The 18,519-nt window shown below is 36.1% G+C and overlaps 1 protein-coding gene across 4 annotated transcripts in view; it reads left to right on the top strand.

Moving 5' to 3' along the window:
• The window catches only part of ADAMTS6 (ADAM metallopeptidase with thrombospondin type 1 motif 6), a 303,174-nt gene that overhangs the window by 260,632 nt on the left and 24,023 nt on the right, over positions 1-18,519 (top strand). For all 4 annotated transcript variants that reach the window (XR_009353976.1, XM_059175095.1, XM_059175096.1 and 1 more), the window contains 2 exons: positions 4,946-5,075; positions 15,074-15,278. Coding sequence is in view for 3 of the 4 variants with exons in the window: in XM_059175095.1 (XP_059031078.1) it covers positions 4,946-5,075; positions 15,074-15,278 (335 nt within the window). In the remaining variant the exon portion in view is untranslated. The remainder of the gene's footprint in view (positions 1-4,945; positions 5,076-15,073; positions 15,279-18,519) is intronic.

Raw genomic sequence — 18,519 nt, 5'->3', positions numbered from 1 at the left:
GTCTTAGCCACCAACGACATTTGTAGTATAAGCCCAAACATTTTGATTTTTTTCTCCCCTCTTCCTCTTCAGAAAACTGTTTCTTGGGTAGATATGATGCGCTATGCTGCTAGATTAAGTTACCTATATGTTGGTTAGCCCATCAATCCCAAGGATGCATTTATACCTCTTATACCTCTCTTTTCATTATGGACTCACTCACGGGTAGTTATAGACTGCTTACTCACCAATTGAATGGTCTAAGACTGGAATCCTGAGTCTTGAGAGTAGATATGAGAAGACTTAGAAGGTCTTTCTCCTGCTGCCCCATATACCTCTTGGTTTAACAGATTTCAAGTGAACTTTAGGTGGTAATTTATGAGCATCAGGTTCCCTTCTCTCTGCTTTTAAAATGATCAACTGTTCTGTGAAAGACAATATATTGCCAAATATTTATAAAATTTATAAAATTATTTAATTTTATGAAAAAAGAAAGTAGTGGGACATAAGAACATTGAACAGCCTATAAGAGGAATAGAGAAGGGATTGAAAAGGAGGAGAGGAAATTGAGAGGCACTATGGTCTCTGGAGCCTTTACTCAGGATTGGCCCTAAGACCAATCCTGAGCAGAAGACCCTGTGGTCTTCAGTTGAACCATCACCATCTCCGAGAGTAAGCATAGTGGTTGAAGGATTCCATCTAGACAGACTTGTTGTTCCTTGGGCTTCTATATAACTTTCCTGGGCTTTAAGTTCTTTCAAAATACTAAACGCCATTTCCTGATAGAGAGCTAGAGCAGTGATACAAGTTGGGTACTCCTTCCTCTCACTGGACAAGAGAACCTTTGGTAGGAAAATAGATTATCTATAACTTTTTTTTTAAAGATTTATTTATTTATTCATCTGAGAGCATAAGCAGGGGGAGGGGCAGAGCAAGAAGAAGAGGGGAAGCTGACTATGAGCTGAGCATGGAACATGTTGCAGGGATCGATCTCATGAGACCGAGATCATGACCTCAGCTGAAACCAAGAGCCGGTCACTCAACCCAGCGCCCTGGTCATCTGTAACTTTTAACTATTGGCTGAAAGTTAAATATTAAATATAAGATCTGATAAATTTAAACTTAGAGACTAAAATTAATGGTTATGTTTATATGTTAAGAACCATTATATTTGATTCTTTGATAAGCAAATTAGAAATCTCTAAACATATCCACCCATTTTGGAGAGTTTTAAATAAATATGTATTGGTAATGACATTTTGGTACTTAAATTTCATGGTATGAAACCATTAATTTTTTTAACCATGGAAGAGAGATTATGTTAACTAAAAAACAGGTATAGAATTTGCATGCTGGTAAACTTTAGATGTTTAAGAATAAAATGCAATTAGTACAGTTTTAAATTTGACCAATTATATTCCGTAGAACATCTGCATATCTCTAGGGGACATGGACACTAGATTGCTAGAATTTTGTTTTTGATTAGGCATTTCTGACTGGCCATGTGCACATTTTCTGTTTTTAGTTATAAACCGTAAGTTTTTAGATTTGAAGACATAGTGATTTTTTGTAACTGGATGTAATTATTCTCAAGCTTTGAATCAACTTCTTAGCAATGTTTTACAGATTACTTTACAATATTTATTTTGTTTTACAGATTACTTTAAAGAGGCTATATATAAGAGGCTTAATCATATAAAAGATTCTAAACTCAATCATTTTTCTTTTTGACTTAGTTGAGATTATTTCTACTTGATCTGTATTTTCTACTTTCTAAAGCTAAAAGCTTCGTTTTCCTTAGTCCCAGAGTATGTGTTTCAAAATCCATCCTAAATTAGGTGCATTGGTTTAAAGTTATCCTGTTGCTACTGATTTAAAAAGAAAAAAACAAAAACAAAAAACTGTGAATCTTCCAAGTGTGGGGGTAAAAGTTGGAAGGGAATTTTTATGCTGCTAGAGGAAGATAGATCAGCATTGTCAGAAGATTTGGAATAGATTCCTGGTATAGTCAGTTCTTGAGTGTGAAATACCACAATGTCTAATAGAACATTTTAGAAGAAAATTAATACAAGATGAATGCAAGGAAAAATGCATCTTCGTGAAATATAGAGTAATTTCAGCTGTTTATTCAAGGACTTTAATTTTTACTTAATAAAAATTAGTGTTCTGAAACTTTATGAAACTGAAGTGAACCCCAAAAATGCCCAAATTCCTAGTTTTTAAGAGGCCTGGAAGGCATGACCAAAATTAAGTCAATTTATAAATCTTAGCACTTAGTATCTCTTAACCACAGTTCCTTTTAGTGACTATTCTCTGTTGAATGAGTGAATGAATGAATGAATGAATGACTTGTCAACCATATTTCAGTGGCATGTTCAGTTTGTGTATTATGTAATTTTAAACTAATTATTGGATCCCACTAAAAAGCAAAATAGCCTTAAAAATAAAGATCCAGAACAAGGATATGAAATTATAGAAATTTTTTATTTTGTTCCTTGTGATTTTATTTACTTTCCAAATTTTCAACAATAAATGTTATGTAGTTAAGTTTTTCAAGATACATATGTGGTTGGAATTTATCTTGGGATCAGATGTAAATCTCACCTCTGATAACTAATATTTCAGCTGTGATTCAAATTATAGAGGCCTTGCTTTTACATTAAAGGCTACTTTTAAAAATTAATGTATTATGACCAAATGACATTTCTATGGCTAATTTAAAAGAAGTAGAATTTTATCTTAACCTGTAGAAACTGAACTGATGTTCCTGACACTGATGCAAAGCAACATCAGTTTCATTTTGTAGTGTTGAAAATGTTTATTCTTTCCTGAAAAACAACCAAGTATTGAATTGAATGACAACTTTCCTATTGCAAATGTAATCAGATTTTTTATTATTAAATATAATTATCAAAGATGGGTAAACTTGTATAAGTCCTCTGTGTAAGTGAATGGTTTGAGTCCCCCTCTCCAAGTATAATCATATTTGAATGGCTTTCAAAAAATGATCATGCAAACGTACAAAAACAATCCCCTACTCTCCCTAGTAGGACCAACACGTTGAACTAGGTGGATGAATATTCTGAGTCACTGTGGCAATTGGTAGTTGAATCCTATGACTAATGTAGAGATTTTTGTCTAGGTGGGTCACATGGACTTAGTTATCTGCCCACTGGAAAGACACAATGGGGAGATATTATCTGATGAATATTGTGGAACATGTGAGAATGGATCACAGTGATGCCTGATGTGAATCATTCTTCCCTCAAAAATGTAAAGTTTAATAGTTGAAAAATTCCAAACTGTTGACACATAAACTGAGATTTGGCCTATTCTAGGGGTTAGGATGGAATGAATACAACACATATTCTAAGTTATTTTGCCAGTAAGTTGTTGGCTATGTTTTAGACCCCTAAATTTAGGAAAACCTAAAAATTTATTCAAAGAGATTAGTAAAAGTCTTGAGTCACTGCAAATAGTAAAATATACCTTCTTCTGCTACTCTCCACCACCACGGAGGCTCCAGGACTTACTAATTTTCCTAATCAGAGTCATAGATCTCCCCATCTTGCTTAGTTAAAAGTATGCGTAGCCTGATGTCAGAGGCACCCCACCTGCAGAATATTTAAGACTCTTAAAGGACGTTGGGGGAAGCATTGATATATATAAGGTGATATTTCCTTCACTGAATGATCCTATTGTACATTGATTTCCCTAATTTGAGATTAAAGTCTTTACGGTATTATTAAAAGCAGATGGGAAAAAAAATAAGCAAAACTGTGGGTTTGTGTGGGGCTACCTAGATGTGAAGCTGTGGTTTCCTGGATACCGCTAAAGCTGTTTTTATAACTCTTTCTGGGTAATTTCATTTACCTGGTTATAGAGATGAGTGGGGGATTAGGAGGGTAGTTTATGCTTTTATTTCCAATTCCAGGAGTAACCTGTTACCTCTATATGATCTGAAACATATATCATTGTTTTTAGTTTTACCTTTTCTCTGATATCTTGGTATACCTAGCTTTGCTTCTTTAGATTCCTTGACACTAAAGTAAAAATGAGCTTGCTTAAGGTCTACTCACTCAGGGATGTTTACAAATAACAGTGTGTTTGTGTGCATCTTTGTATTTTGTGAAATGTGAATAAGTTGTGGTGGATATCTTTGCCAATAAATAATAAACATACAGAATTTTACAATTCTTTTACAAACACACAGAATTTTACAAATTTTATAATGAGAATATTTTTAGCTGTGACAAACAGTTCACATAGACTAATTTTTAAGACTGAGATAATAATCTTCTGAGTTATTATTTCAAGGAATATATATATAGCTGTTTGACAGTGGTATAATCAACAGAGGGCCAACTCTGTTAAAACAAACAGACTAATGCAGTCTAAAAGAGGCCCACTGCAATCTTTAAATTCTAGACTTTGTGGGCTTTTAGAAAAATAAATCTGTAAGTGGAAGAAAAAGAATGAAATGTGTGAATGTAATGTGTTCCTGACAAAGACTAAATTGATGGGATTCGTCCTACAAAATATCAAAAAGTAAACTTGTCCCTATTGTCTTATTTTTAAATAGATAACAATCATTGTTTTGCATTGAAATGTATAGTCGTACATTTTATCTGATAACATTTTGGGAAAATAAAGTTTGGTTTTTTGTTTTTTGTTTTTGTTTTTGTTTTTTTAAGGTAAGCACGAATAAGAATACACAATGGGAATACTAATTGATTAAAATTACCTGAAAACAGTTATGTTTCTAAATATAAGAACAATAATTTTGCCTAAAATTGAAGTATAATGACCAGGCCTTCTCTCCTTTTTAGAGAAGCAGTCAAGTGTTTCTGGAACAGATAAGACAGCAGCGATCCAGTGAGGTTGATTCCCCAGAAGAAAGCTATGCATACCTGATTTATTGGAAAGTAAACTACTCTTCAATTAATGATGTCCTCTTTTTCTCAAGGTGTCCAAAGACAGGAGGTGGTCTGTAAAAGATTGGATGACAACTCTATTGTCCAGAACAATTACTGTGACCCAGACAGTAAGCCACCTGAAAATCAAAGAGCCTGCAACACTGAGCCCTGCCCACCTGAGTAAGTAAGAGTATGAAGTGAGAATTATTTTAAGTACAAAGAGAAGAATACTTAGCTATTCATATTTGGAAACATATTCATATGTTAGAAAAGAGGATAAAGTATTTCGGAGGGTAAAGATTCCTATTTATCCGTAGATTTCAGTTATTAACCCCTTTAAAACAGGAACATCAGTAGAAACAGGAAGCCCTTTAAAACAGGCACAGTGCTGGAAATTACCAGATTTCATCAGTTCTATGGCGTACCTTTTCACATTTTAACATCTTGGAGATTGAAATTCATCTTGCCATTGATAGTGTGTTACTTATGATAATAAACAGCATTGTTTTTATTTTTTTTTAACAGTCTATAAAATAATGGTATCTTTTTTTTTTTTTTTAAATTATGGTATCTTAAATTCAATAAAACAGGGGTGCCTGGGTGGCTCAGTGGGTTAAGCCTCTGCCTTCAGCTCAGGTCATGATCCCAGGGTCCTGGGATCGAGCCCCACATCCGGCTCTCTGCCTAGCAGGGAGCCTGCTTCCTCCTCTCTCTCTCTGCCTGCCTCTCTGCCTGCTTGTTATCTCTCTCCCTCTGTCAAATAAATAAATAAAATCTTAAAAAAAAATTTCAATAAAACACAGTAGATTGGGGTGCAGTCATATCTTTTCCAGATATTTATCCTACAGGCCTGGAGACTCTTAAAATGTTTGGGAAACATTCTATAATGGAATATCAATGCTTTAATTTGTTGACCCAGTTTTAAGTTGTGTCATTGTTTATCATCCTATCTTCTGCATGTTGGGCACAGGCATGGAGGTGGACTTCAGGCTCATTCTGTTGATTAATGTAGTAGTTACAGCTCACTGTAAAGGGAGGTACAAGCTGACAGCCCATTCATGTTAATGATGACTTTTTTAAAAATTTAAATTTAGGGGCTCCTGGGTGGCTCAGTGGGTTAAGCCGCTGCCTTCAGCTCAGGTCATGATCTCAGGGTCCTGGGATCGAGCCCCGCATCGGGCTCTTTGCTCACCGGGGAGCCTGCTTCCTCCTCTCTCTCTGTCTGCCTTTCTGCCTACTTGTGATCTCTCTCTGTCAAATGAATAAATAAAATCTTAAAAAAAAATTTTTTTAATTTAACACTGTGGACCTGCTGTCGGTGAGTCCCAATTTATAATCTGTAAGAACAGAAAGGTTTCTGGGCTGAGCAAAGGCATAATTAGAGACCCCTGGGTGACTTAGTTGGTAGAGCATGAAGCTCTTGATCTCAGGGTCATGAGTTCAAGCCCCATGTTGGGAATAGAGATTACTTGTAAAAAATTAAAAAGAAAAAAGGCAGTGACTACATGAGAAAAGACAAAAATGCTGAACTCAAAGGTACTGAGTTGGTCATGATCTCTGTAGGGCTTTTGCCTGTTTGACAACTGTAAGACAGAACATGTGCAAATGGCATTTCATCCTTGTTTGAGAAATCAGGGTAAACTTAATCTCCTTGGTTAACGATCCAAACTTGAAATTAATAGGGAAAAAGTATGCAAATGAATTTACATATCTCAAGCTCTGTAGAACTGAAGAGGAAAGCTCTATATGCAGTAACAACAGAGAAGTCACAGTAAAGGATTGTGTCCCTAATGTGTTTAAAGCAAGATAACTTCCTTATCTTTGTTTCAATACAATAATGCCTTATGAACTTTCATTTCCCAAAGTCAGTGTCTGTCCAAATATTTGAATCTCAAAGGGAGATATTCACTGCTAGTGTCTTGAAACAGTTTAGGGCGGTGACTACCAAACAAAGAGCACAAAGAATCTAGAGTGAAAGTAGTTTTTATTCTAGGACCTTTATTTATTTTTTAAGATGTTATTTATTTATTTGAGAGAGAGAATGTGTGCGTGGGCAAGAGAGACAGAGAGCTAGAGAGCACAAGCACAAGCAGGGCAGAAGGGCAGAGAGAGAGAGAGGGAGAAGCAGACTCCCTGCTGATCAGCAAGCTTGAGTGGGGCTGGATCCCAGAACCCTGGGATCTTGACCTGAGCTGAAGGCAGGTGCTTAATTGACTGAGGCACCTAGGTGCCCTATTCTAGGACTTCTATAATTTCATGTTTTTTGTTTTTTTTTTTTCAAAATATGACCACGGTGTAACTAATTTGATTTTTAAAAAATTTTTAAACATTTTTCTTCTTTCTGCCAATTAGTTTTTATAAATTTAACTCGAAAGAAATGGGAAGACTATATAAACTCATGCATAGAAACCAGGGCCAAAATTTTGTTCCTTTCCATATTTCCAATAACTTTCAACATTACTTTCATATAATTGTACATCTCAACTCATCAAGTTAATTTCCTGACACTCAGGATTTTAAGTATTGTGTTTGGTATTTGATCAGCCATTTAAGACCTCTGAGTGGTCCTGGTCACACCTGTTTTATTTTGGCTTCAACTTTTTTATTTGTTTCAGCTTAAATGCTCTTCAAACATCCTTTGAGATTTCAGTGGTTTATCATTCTGTCCCACATGTTGTGGGCTTAGGTATTACATTGGAGTTGTTTTGTAAATATATACTTGTATGTATGTGTATGTATACCTATGTGTATACTATATATACTATATATGTGTATATATATATATTTTTTTAAGGGTAATTGACATTTGAATTAATGTACATAATTAAAATTAAGTTTTCTATCTCCTTTCCTTTTGTAATTCTAAGATAAAAAGTTATTTATTAACTTTTTTTAAGTTTGGAGGTAAGAAGATGGAAATTGAAAAGGAGAAATAAAAAGAATATGAAAAAGAAAATTTGGGCTGACTTTTTCAGAAAGAGCTAAAGATAGGTATCTAAAATATTACTATTTATTTGTCCATTTTTTCTTAGTTCCTTTTAAATTTCTTTTATATTCCTTTGAATTCAGACTATGAAAAAGAAAATCTCAATTCTTTAGAACGGTGGTTGTACATCATAGAATTCCAGAGATGAAAATCATTGAAAGACTACTGAATTCAATAATACTTTCTAGAGATATTCTAGAGATGAAAATCATTGAAAGACTACTGAATGCAATAATACTTTAAATTAGTGTGGAAGAAAGGAAAGGAGATTTTTTTTAAGTGATGATGTGATAATCATATTTGGTTTTGTAATACATATTAAAGCATAAAGGTTTTAAAACACAGATAAGTAGGGGTACCTGGATGGCTCCGTGGGTTAAAGCCTCTGCCTTCGGCTCATGTCATGATCTCAGGGTCCTGGGATCAAGCCCCGCATTGGGCTCTCTGCTCAGTAGAGAGCCTGTTTCCTCCTCCATCTCTCTCTGCCTGCCTCTCTGTCTACTTATGATCTCTGTCAAATAAATAAATAAAATCTTTAAAAACATAAAAATAAATAAAACGCAGATGAGTAAAAATAAGAAAATGAAAAATACCTGTAATACTTAAAATATCACTGTTAATATTTTGAAGTATTATCTCCAGTCTTTTATGTATGCTTGCATAGACATGTATATAAAACAAAATAATATTATATTATTTCTGATGCTCTGTAGTTAGTTCTTAACATATTTTGAACATTAAATGTCTTCTACAGAATTTAGTAGATATGTCATTGCTTAATTAATGTTTTCTACTGCTGAACAATTGTGGCTGTGTCTTAGCTTTTGATTCCTTAAGATACCACAGCATTAATAATTTTTGCAATTAAAACTTTGCTCTCTATAACTATGCTCTTATGGTAAGTAAATGGGAATAGAATTCCTTGTTCAAGTGGAAATATATTTAAGTCTGTAAAACATTGTCAGATTGTTCTCCAGAGATAATGTATGAGTGTATATTCCTACTAACAGTGTATTAAAATGTAATTTCCCTGAACTGCATATTACTGGATATTATTATTATTATTTTATTTCATTTCATTTCATTTCATTTCATTTCACTTAATTTTATTATTAGAGGCTTAGTGAGCAGGGTAGGGAGAAGGGACAGAGGGACAGGGAAAGAAAGAGATTCTTAAGCAGGCTCCATGCACAGTAGGAGCCCAAAGCAGGGCCTGATCTCACAATCCTGAGATCATGACTTGAGCTGAAATCAAACGTCAGACACTTAACAGACTGAGCCAACCAGGCATCCCTGGATATTATTATTATTAGAAACAATCTTTGATTATCTTATGGGGGGGAAAAAAACCTTGATACCTAATTGTTGTGTTATGTTACTTCTTGGATTGCAGATGAGACTGAACATTGAAAAACTATGTCCAGGGGGCGCCTGGGTGGGTCAGTGGGTTAAGCCTCTGCCTTCAGCTTGGGTCATGATCCTGGGGTCCTGGGATTGAGTCCCACATCGGGCTCTCTGTTTGGCGGGGAGCCTGCTTCCCCCTCTGTCTCTGCCTGTTTCTCTGCCTACTTGTGATCTCTCTGTCAAATATATTTTTAAAAAAAGAAAGAAAGAAAGAAAGAAAGAAAGAAAGAAAGAAAGAAAGAAAAGCTGTATCCAGTAGCCATTCGTATTACTTCTTTTTGATTTTCCCTTCCATGGCCTAACCTATACCATTTTTCTACTGAAGTGTTTATCATTTTGTTGCTGATTCCTATGAACTCTTAATGTGTTAAGGGTATTAATTCTTTACCTCCATTTCAAATATTTTTTCCTAGTTTGTCATGTATTTTCCATATTATTTATGGTGTTATGATCTGTTTTTACTCACAGAAGTCTTAAAATATTAACATAGAAAATCTATCACATTTTTATTTCTTTCTTAGGTATAATGTTTAGGAAGGCTTTATCCACTCTAAGATTGTATTATCAAAGTTTCCTTCAAAGTTTTTCTTCTTTTTATAATGTAAACTTTAATCTTCTTGAAATGTATTTGCCTACTTTGAGGAAAGGTCTATATTTATTTCCAAATTCCCAGTTCCATTATTAAAATTTTAAATGATATTTTCAAAATCAGAAATTATCTTTTTAAATAATGAAATACTTCAAATGTCTCTTAGTCATATTGGAGACTTTATAAAGAGGGTGTGGAAAAATAGAGGGTAGTAAGATTTATCATTGTGCTTTATAAAGAAAATGACAGGACTAGGAAAAATAGATGACAGAGGCATTGGTAGAGAAATACTAATTGTGTTTATTTGGAAGACCTTCAAGGGCAGAGGAAGCTTTGCTGTGAAAAAAATTAATGTGCTCATAGCAGCAGCTCTTTTGTGAGAAACAGTGTAGTAGTCAAGAGGGTAAGGTGAATAGGGACAGGAAAAAAAAAACAAGAATTCCAGAGGCATTCAGTGAAAATGGTGGGATTCCTAACAAAGGCTCACATAATTGGAAAAAGGAAAAGGGAGGGGTTGATATTAAAGATCATGGCTGATAGCAAGCTAGTGCCCCACCATGAGAAAAGGAAGTGATGCTGAGCTGGAATCCAAAGAGAATGACCAAGAGCTCAGTTTTGACCATGCTATCTTTCTATGGCAAAAATGTTTCTATATATGGCCTCATGTGAAGAATTCTTGAATAGTGAATATTATTCCCGTATGATACTGTGGTTTTTAAAGTTGTGAAAATAAGAGGGGTGAAAACAATAGAGTATTATACATTGTGACCACAAACTAAGAAACGTTTTTTTAAGCAACTGCAATGTGAAAGGCACTGTGCTTTGGGAGAAATGGCTGCCTTGACTAAAGACAATGTAATTGGGTAAATACCTATAAAAATAACTATAGCTTTGGCAAAATATGTTAAACACAATAAGAGAGTTATAAACAAAAGTGCTAAAGGATGCTTGGGCTGGGGAGAAATTTTTACTCAGTTGTTAGGTTAGGTTTTATTTAATGGTATCTTTTATGATATAATGTTTAACAATTATATTGAGTCATTGTACCTCACCCAAGGACAAACATAATATGTTATTTTAACTTTAGAGAAAGTTTCATCAGAGTCTTCTATAAAACTCCAAAATTTAAGAGCTGCGGACAATCATAGAAATCATGTAGGCCAACTCCCATCATGATGAGAGTATGTTAATCTCTGGTGATGTTTTCTCATTGTACCACACACCACTAATCAAATATCTGATGGCACCTGAATACTTCCAGTACTTAATACTTGCTTATTTCATTGCCACAGTCTCAATTGCTGTAATTTCAGAGATATTTATTACATTCTTTTTTTTTTTTTCAATTTAGAAAAATCTCAGCTGTTTCCCTAGACAGCTTTATATCCTAGACATTTCTAGGGTATAGATGCTTATACTTAATATTAGTTTTACTTTCCAATTAATGAGGAATGAGCAGATTTTCTTTTCTTTTTACCAACTTAATGTTTAGCAATTTTTTCTAAAACCTATTTTAAAATCAAACAAAGTTGTACCATCTTAATAAGTAATTGATAGGTTACATGTATTGAATCTCCCTTTGAGTAAAGACGCTATTGTGAGATTATGAAGATTTTTTAAAAATTTTTGTTATGTTGATTTGTGACAAGGATTGATAATTAGATGCTTGACACTAGGACAGAGGCTGGAAAATATCCCGATCTCTCTCTTTTAATCCAAACATCTAATATCAGTTTATTTTCATGTGTTCCGCCATTTCCCTTTAAGTTAAAAAGCAAAAATAATACTCTGCTTTTATGCTCGGTTCTTTCTTCAAATATTATGGTTAACCTAGGTTAGGGGAAAATATTTTATAATGTGTCTCTTATTCCCTGCCCCCAATAATATTCTTGTTTGTCCTATTAATGTACAGACACTATGGGTCAAATTGACACAGTCTGCACCACACCACTCTTATTTCAGACACTCAATCCTGAATGCTACGAGTTGTTAATGTCTAATGGATATGAAGACACTTGTGAGGACGAAAACAATTTGATCACTTGGTGTTGGGAAGAGCTCAGAAAGAAGCATTCCCAGTGTTGTTCAGACTATAACAATTCAACCATTGATATTTCCAGAATTTTTGTGTTCATATTTTTACCACCAAATCTAGAGGAGAAAATAAGGAGGTCATCAGAGGGTCAAATACAATGGGAAAAGTGAAGGTGAAGGAAGCTGTATGTCTTAAACTGGATAGAGGAATAAAGAAAATGCAGTGGCAAAATTGCCAAACTATTTAAATAACTCGGGTGTGATTTAATCCTTTAGAGAGACATGGGAAGGGATGATTTGGTGAGCAATAAAGATTCAACAGGGACTGAAATCAGAGTTCGAGTCAGAAGGGAAATTGGGAGGGTGGTTAATACTTTTACTTTCATACACTCCAAATTAAATGCTGGACTGATACATCTAGACTAAGAGACGTTTGGCAATAAAAGAGAGGGCAAAGAATAAAAAGGCGGAGGTGGACCTGACCTCGTCCAGCAAAGAACAGCAACACCTCCTGAATCACTGCTGTTACTCTGGGCACCTGTGTTTAATTTGAAGGCCTCCATCCCTCTTACATTATGAGACCTAATGAGATCATGGCTGGAGGTGGTATGACTGGACTTTTTGTGGCTGAGTTGTACACATTTCTGTTTTATCCCCTAATCTTGGTGATGAAATCACTGTTGCGAATTGAATCAGAGTTTCACTATGGCTGGCATGCAAGTTATTATTCTCAGCACACATTTTCCTCTTTACCAAAAATGGTACTAACAACTTGGGATCGTGTTCATCTGTGGAAAACAAAATGAAAAGAATATGAAAATCCTTTAAATCTCCTCTGGAAAATGACTTAGAAAAACAACATTAACATCAGATTCTCAGGATTAAATCATCATTCTTTAAGTGAATTTTAGGTTGAAAATTTTCAGTTTTTGGAAAGATATATTCTAACTTTGAGAAACTGGTTATTTACAATATTTTTAAAAGCTGTAACTAAAGATAATACAAATAATAGTGACTAAAGGCCATTGTTGCATATTTGGCTAACTACGGCTCAAATATAGCACCTAGTACTCTGACATCAATGAGGTGTTACCTCCTACATACAAAACTTGGCACAATTAACTAAGCTCACAGAAATCGTGAGAAATTCGTTCTTAAGCTTTCATACTCTTCTGTCTAGAGAGTCTCTTACCTAAGAGTTGAACATATCCACTGAGGATAGTTGCATAATCTATAATCACAGATTGAAGAAAATGACTTGTGACCTCATGCTTGTGACCTAGATCCTACTAGTTAGCAGAGTTAAGAACGAAATTCAGTGGAGGCAGTAATTGCTGGGGGATCTAATCCTAGTTTCAATACTGCTCTTTTCATGATTTTGGAGAACCATTTTCCTCACACTACTCTGACTTCCTCTTCTATAAAACAAAGTACAAAACCTTGAATATAGTTGGCATTCAGCATATATTTATGAAATTAAATACAATATTATAACTATCAGGATTCTGGTTGGAAATAACAAAACTTCGACTTAAGCTACTTTTTGCACAGAAGAGGGTTTGTTGGTTTACTAAACAAAGCTGGGGGAAGGGCGATGGTGGCTCTCATTTAAGGAAGGGCTCCAGGACTCAAGTACCATCAGGGCTGTCTAGTTCCTCTGCATTCTTTCACCTCAGCTTATTCCACTGGCAGGCCACGTGGCCGCCAGCAGCTCTTACATCTTAATGTTCTTTTGTGACAAAAAGGGAAAGACCCCTTTACTCTAGCATAGATAGAAAAATTTTAAAGCCAAATTCTCATTGGTCTGATTTGTATCTTGATTCACACCTTTTGACCAAATAATGTCCCTCAGAGAGTGAGTTCTGCAGATGTTTTACGTACATACACACATGCACACACATATACACACATTGAAATTACATATATGTGAAAGTTCAGTGATGACTTTAGGGGAAAAGAGTGGTTCACCTATAAACGTGAAACGTGTTAGTTTTGTTTTCGGTTTCACACACTAGCTGCATAGAAGCTGTTTTCAGGAGTAGAGGGATCAAAACAAGGGACCTCCATGTTTTCACGAAGCTGGCTCAGGCTCTGCTCCTGGTGCAGGTGTTTAAAGACTCCTACATCTTCAGGATGGACACCTGGGCTCTCTCTGCCCCATTAGCATAGTAAAGGCCTTCTATCTTATGCAGAGCCTGACATGCATTTCTGAAAAACAAACAAACAAACAAAAAAGCAAATTCCTACCTCCTTTAATGTGGTTTTAGCACAAAATCCTTGATTGCAGGAGAACCTGCCTCAATGTGATAATAAATAAAGCTTCTGCCGCTTTTTTGTTGGATGTCAGACACAATGTTAGAAGCTTTCAGTGGTTTGCTAAAGCAAGCTACTACTGGCTCCAGAAATCCCATTATGAGCAGATCTTCTCTTGATACATTCAGCATGGCAAGGATGTAGGTTGAAACTGATGATGGGCATTCACATCACAAAATTGGCAAATGGAACAAATCAAGACCCCTGCCCTCCCATATAGACTTGGTTGTTAAACTCTGACCTAGCACATAACTGGAAGCCTCATATTTATTATTTTACTTAATCCTCATCACAGTCTCATGATGTATATTGTTATCTTCATTTAAAAAATTAATTTAGGGGACGCCTGGGTGGCTCAGTTGGTTAAGCAGCTGCCTTCGGCTCAGGTCATGATCCCAGCGTCCTGGGATCGAGTCCCACATCCGGCTCCTTGCTCTGCAGGGAGCCTGCTTCTCCCTCTGACTCTGCCTTCCACTCTGTCTGCCTATGCTCGCTCTCACTCGCTCTCTCTCTGACAAATAAATAAATAAAATCTTTAAAAAAAAAAAAAAAAAAAAAATTAATTTAGAAAAGGGGAGATATCAGTGTGGTTAAGAACATACATTGCATTACTTGTTTGGACCTGACTTCTGTCTGCTTCAAAGCCCACACACTACACTTGGAAGGCAGCTGACCATGTGTTATCTTTTCCTTAGCAGCCCTTCCATTTGTCATTTCTCACATCAACCAACACTGAAATGTCAGCTCTTTTAGGGAGAGAATGTAATCCATTGACAAAAGTGCTTTCACTCAGCTAAAAATCTCTGGCTACACTGAGGAAATGTTCTGTGTTTCTTCCACTTCTTGCTGCAGGTGGTTCATTGGGGATTGGTTGGAGTGTAGCAAGACTTGTGATGGTGGAATGCGCACCAGGGCAGTGCTCTGCATCAGGAAGATTGGACCTTCTGAGGAGGAGACACTGGACTACAGTGGTTGTTTAACACACCGGCCTATTGAAAAAGAGTCCTGCAACAACCAGTCTTGTCCACCTCAGTGGGTGGCTTTGGACTGGTCAGAAGTAAGGAAACATGAGGCTATATATTTTGAGATCCAAAGCATTTAATACTAAGGACACCTAAGCATGTGAACGCCTTAGAACTCAACAAGTAGGGACTCCTTAACAGTAAATTTGGTCCTGTTATATTTTATTACTGCTTGTCAGGAAGTAAGGGGTTTTTTTGGAGGGGGGACATAGTTAAGGAAATCAATGAAAAACTAGACATCAATGTGATTAAAAATAAACCCAAAGTGAATTTGAAAGAATATAATAGTGAGTACTCACATAAGTGATTTTTCTCCTTCTTTGCTATTCTTCTTTTTCTTCTTTGCTCTTCTTGAGCAGCAAAATAAGCTCAGAATTAGTGATAGATCTTTTCTCCTCGTGTAATGTAGCCTAACTACATAATTCATACATACAAATATTTATCAATTTTTAATCACTTACTATGTATCTAAATATGTTTTAATTGCTTCTGTTGCATCTGGGGAAGAAACATGGATTTGAGGGTTATAATATACCAAAAAGTCAAATTCAGATTTTATCATTACCTCTGCTTATATGCTCGGAGAGGGAGACCTAAGATAATGGTTTTCCAGCATACATGTGTATAAAAGAGCCTAAAACAATCTAAAGGACTCAGAAAAATGGTCTTATGAAAAATAAGGTAAGAGGTAGAGTTAATTCTTGACTCCTCATTCTGCATGAGACATAAACATATAAACACCATGCCATTCTCCACATTTCCCAAAGAAGAGTTGAATTCTTCTGTAGTGTTGGTTAATACTAAAAAGAATGAGTACCTGGCTATATAACTAAAGGTCATTCTTCCAATTTAGCCCAACAGGATGCATTCCTGCTGGAAACATTGTGGCACTTGCTTTGGGTATTTCCTGTAGACCTCATAAGTTTGTTAAAATAATAATAATAATTAATAAATAAACAAACAAACAAACAAACAGAAAACATACATTATTCTTTAGGAACCCCCAGATGTAACTTTTCCCCTTCTGAATCTTACTTCTAGAGTGGCCTTATTTTACTAGAGGCATGGGCCTAAAAAAGGGACTGTGTTTAAGATGGTACATGGAAATGGGAGATTCTGACCCATTGTGGTTATCTATGGAATCTGTGGTGGGAGTTGGGAGTGTTCTCCCAAGTTTCCTGGCCAAACTCCAGCTCCAGTAATTACATCTGCCTACTTAACTTTTGTGTTTCAATCAAATGCAGAGATATGCTTGGTATTATTCACTGAGTGGTTATGGAAAACAATAAGAAGTTTCTGTTCCTTAAAAGTGAGTGGATTAACTCCTAAATTGATTTTTTTTAAAGGTTTTGTTTATTTATTTATTGAGAGAGAGAGAGCACAAGAAGGGGGAGTGTCAGAGGGAGAAGCAGACTCCCTGCTGAGCAGGGAGCCCAATGTGGGACTTGATCCTGGGATTCTAGGATCATAACCCGAGCCAAAGGCATTTGCTTAACCAACTGAGCCACAAAGGTGCCCCTCCTAAATTGATTTGAAAGATAAAACCTACTGATAAAGAATAGACATTCTACAGAGTTATACATAAATTGGTAATTTTACCTGAAATTCAGTGCCTAAGACCCTCTAGAAGTTCACAAGTAGTTACTGAGAATGATGACAAATTTGTTATTAGAAAACCATAGTGGAAGACATGACTTTTGTCTTCAACAGTTTTAAGGTTTCAGGTCAAGTCCCTACTTATAATTTAGTGCTAAATAAACACACTGGAATGGTCACTACAAATAACACAAAGGAATCCTGTAAACTTGGGAAAGTAAATGTCCATGAAACAACTAGAGAGGGCACCTGGGTGACTCAGTGGATTAAAGCCTCTGCCTTCAGCTCAGGTCATGGTTCCAGGGCCCTGGGATCGAGCCCCACATCGGGCTGTCTGCTCAGCAGGGAGCCTGCTTCCCCCCCCCCCCTCTCTCTGTCTGCCTCTGCCTACTTGTGATCTGTCTCTGTCAAATAAATAAATAAAATCTTTAAAAAAAAAAAAACAACTAGAGAATAATATAAGAGTGTTTAACAAATGAGGTAGAAATGTGTAAGTGATATAGAAATTTAGAGCTGAGAAGGTCAGAATAGACTGAGGTAGGATCAGAAAGATTTTTAGGTGATGGGAATTAAACTGAATATTGAAATACAGGATATGAAATAGGGAAGAGATTAGAGAAACTGGAGAAGATATTCCTGATGTCAGAATAAAGTTATTTATTCAGTTACTTATTCAGAAAATATTCCTGAAACAACTGAGTAGAAACACAAAGATTTTGTGATCCAAGTAAAAAGGATTGAATACAGAAACTTAAACATCACCTTTCTACCCAAAGTGGAAAAAAGTAATTAAGTTCATAAGCAGACACAAGAAGAAATTTCTGCAAACCATGAAAACACTAAAACCACACGCACAGATTTCACGTTGATCTCTTGATCTACACTTTTCTATATCAGTAGATTTTTATTTTAACATAAAATAAATATAATCACCTTGAGAAATGGCATATGCATAGTTATTGTTATTTCCATTTCAAATAACATTTTAAAGTTTTCTTCTGAAATCAACTTCATATAGGTTGTAATTGCCCTACTCTTCGAATTTTGATTCTCTCTTGTTTGTTTGTTTTTAGAGAGAGAGCACACGCAAGCAAGCAGTGGGGCGGGGAAGGACAGAGGGACGGGGAGAGAGAGAATCGGAAGCAGGCTCCACACCTAGCCCAGAGCCCTACATGACACCCCATCTCAGGACCCTGAGATCATAGCCTGAGCCAGAATCAAGATGCTTAACCAACTGAGCCACCTGGGTGCCCCTAGAATTTTGATTCTTACCTATCCATTCTTAGAGGTGACTTGCTCAAATAGGTCTGAGAGGCTCTTAAGCACTCCTGGAGCCTGCCTGAAGAATAACATGAATAAGTTAGGTAGGCTTTTAATCACATTTCTGCTACCTTCTTTAAGGTAGCTAAGTCAGGAGCTCCTGAGTGACTCAGTTGGTTAAGCACCTGACTCTTGATGTGGGTTGAGGTCATGATCTCAGGGCTCTGAGATCAAGCCCTGCATGAGATCAAGCCTGTGTGGGCTCTGTGATAAGCACGAAGCCTGCCTAAGATTTTCTTTCTCTCGGGGCGCCTGGGTGAGTCAGTGGGTTAAGCCACTGCCTTCGCCTCAGGTCATGATCTCAGGGTCCTGGAATTGAGCCCCACATCGGGCTCTGTGCTTGGCAGGGAGCCTGCCTCC

The sequence above is a fragment of the Mustela lutreola genome, chromosome 5 (genome assembly GCF_030435805.1).
Source record: "Mustela lutreola isolate mMusLut2 chromosome 5, mMusLut2.pri, whole genome shotgun sequence".
Classification (NCBI taxonomy): Eukaryota; Metazoa; Chordata; class Mammalia; order Carnivora; family Mustelidae; genus Mustela; species Mustela lutreola.
Note: the sequence above shows the minus strand (reverse complement) of the source record. Positions and strands in the feature narration are given on the sequence as shown.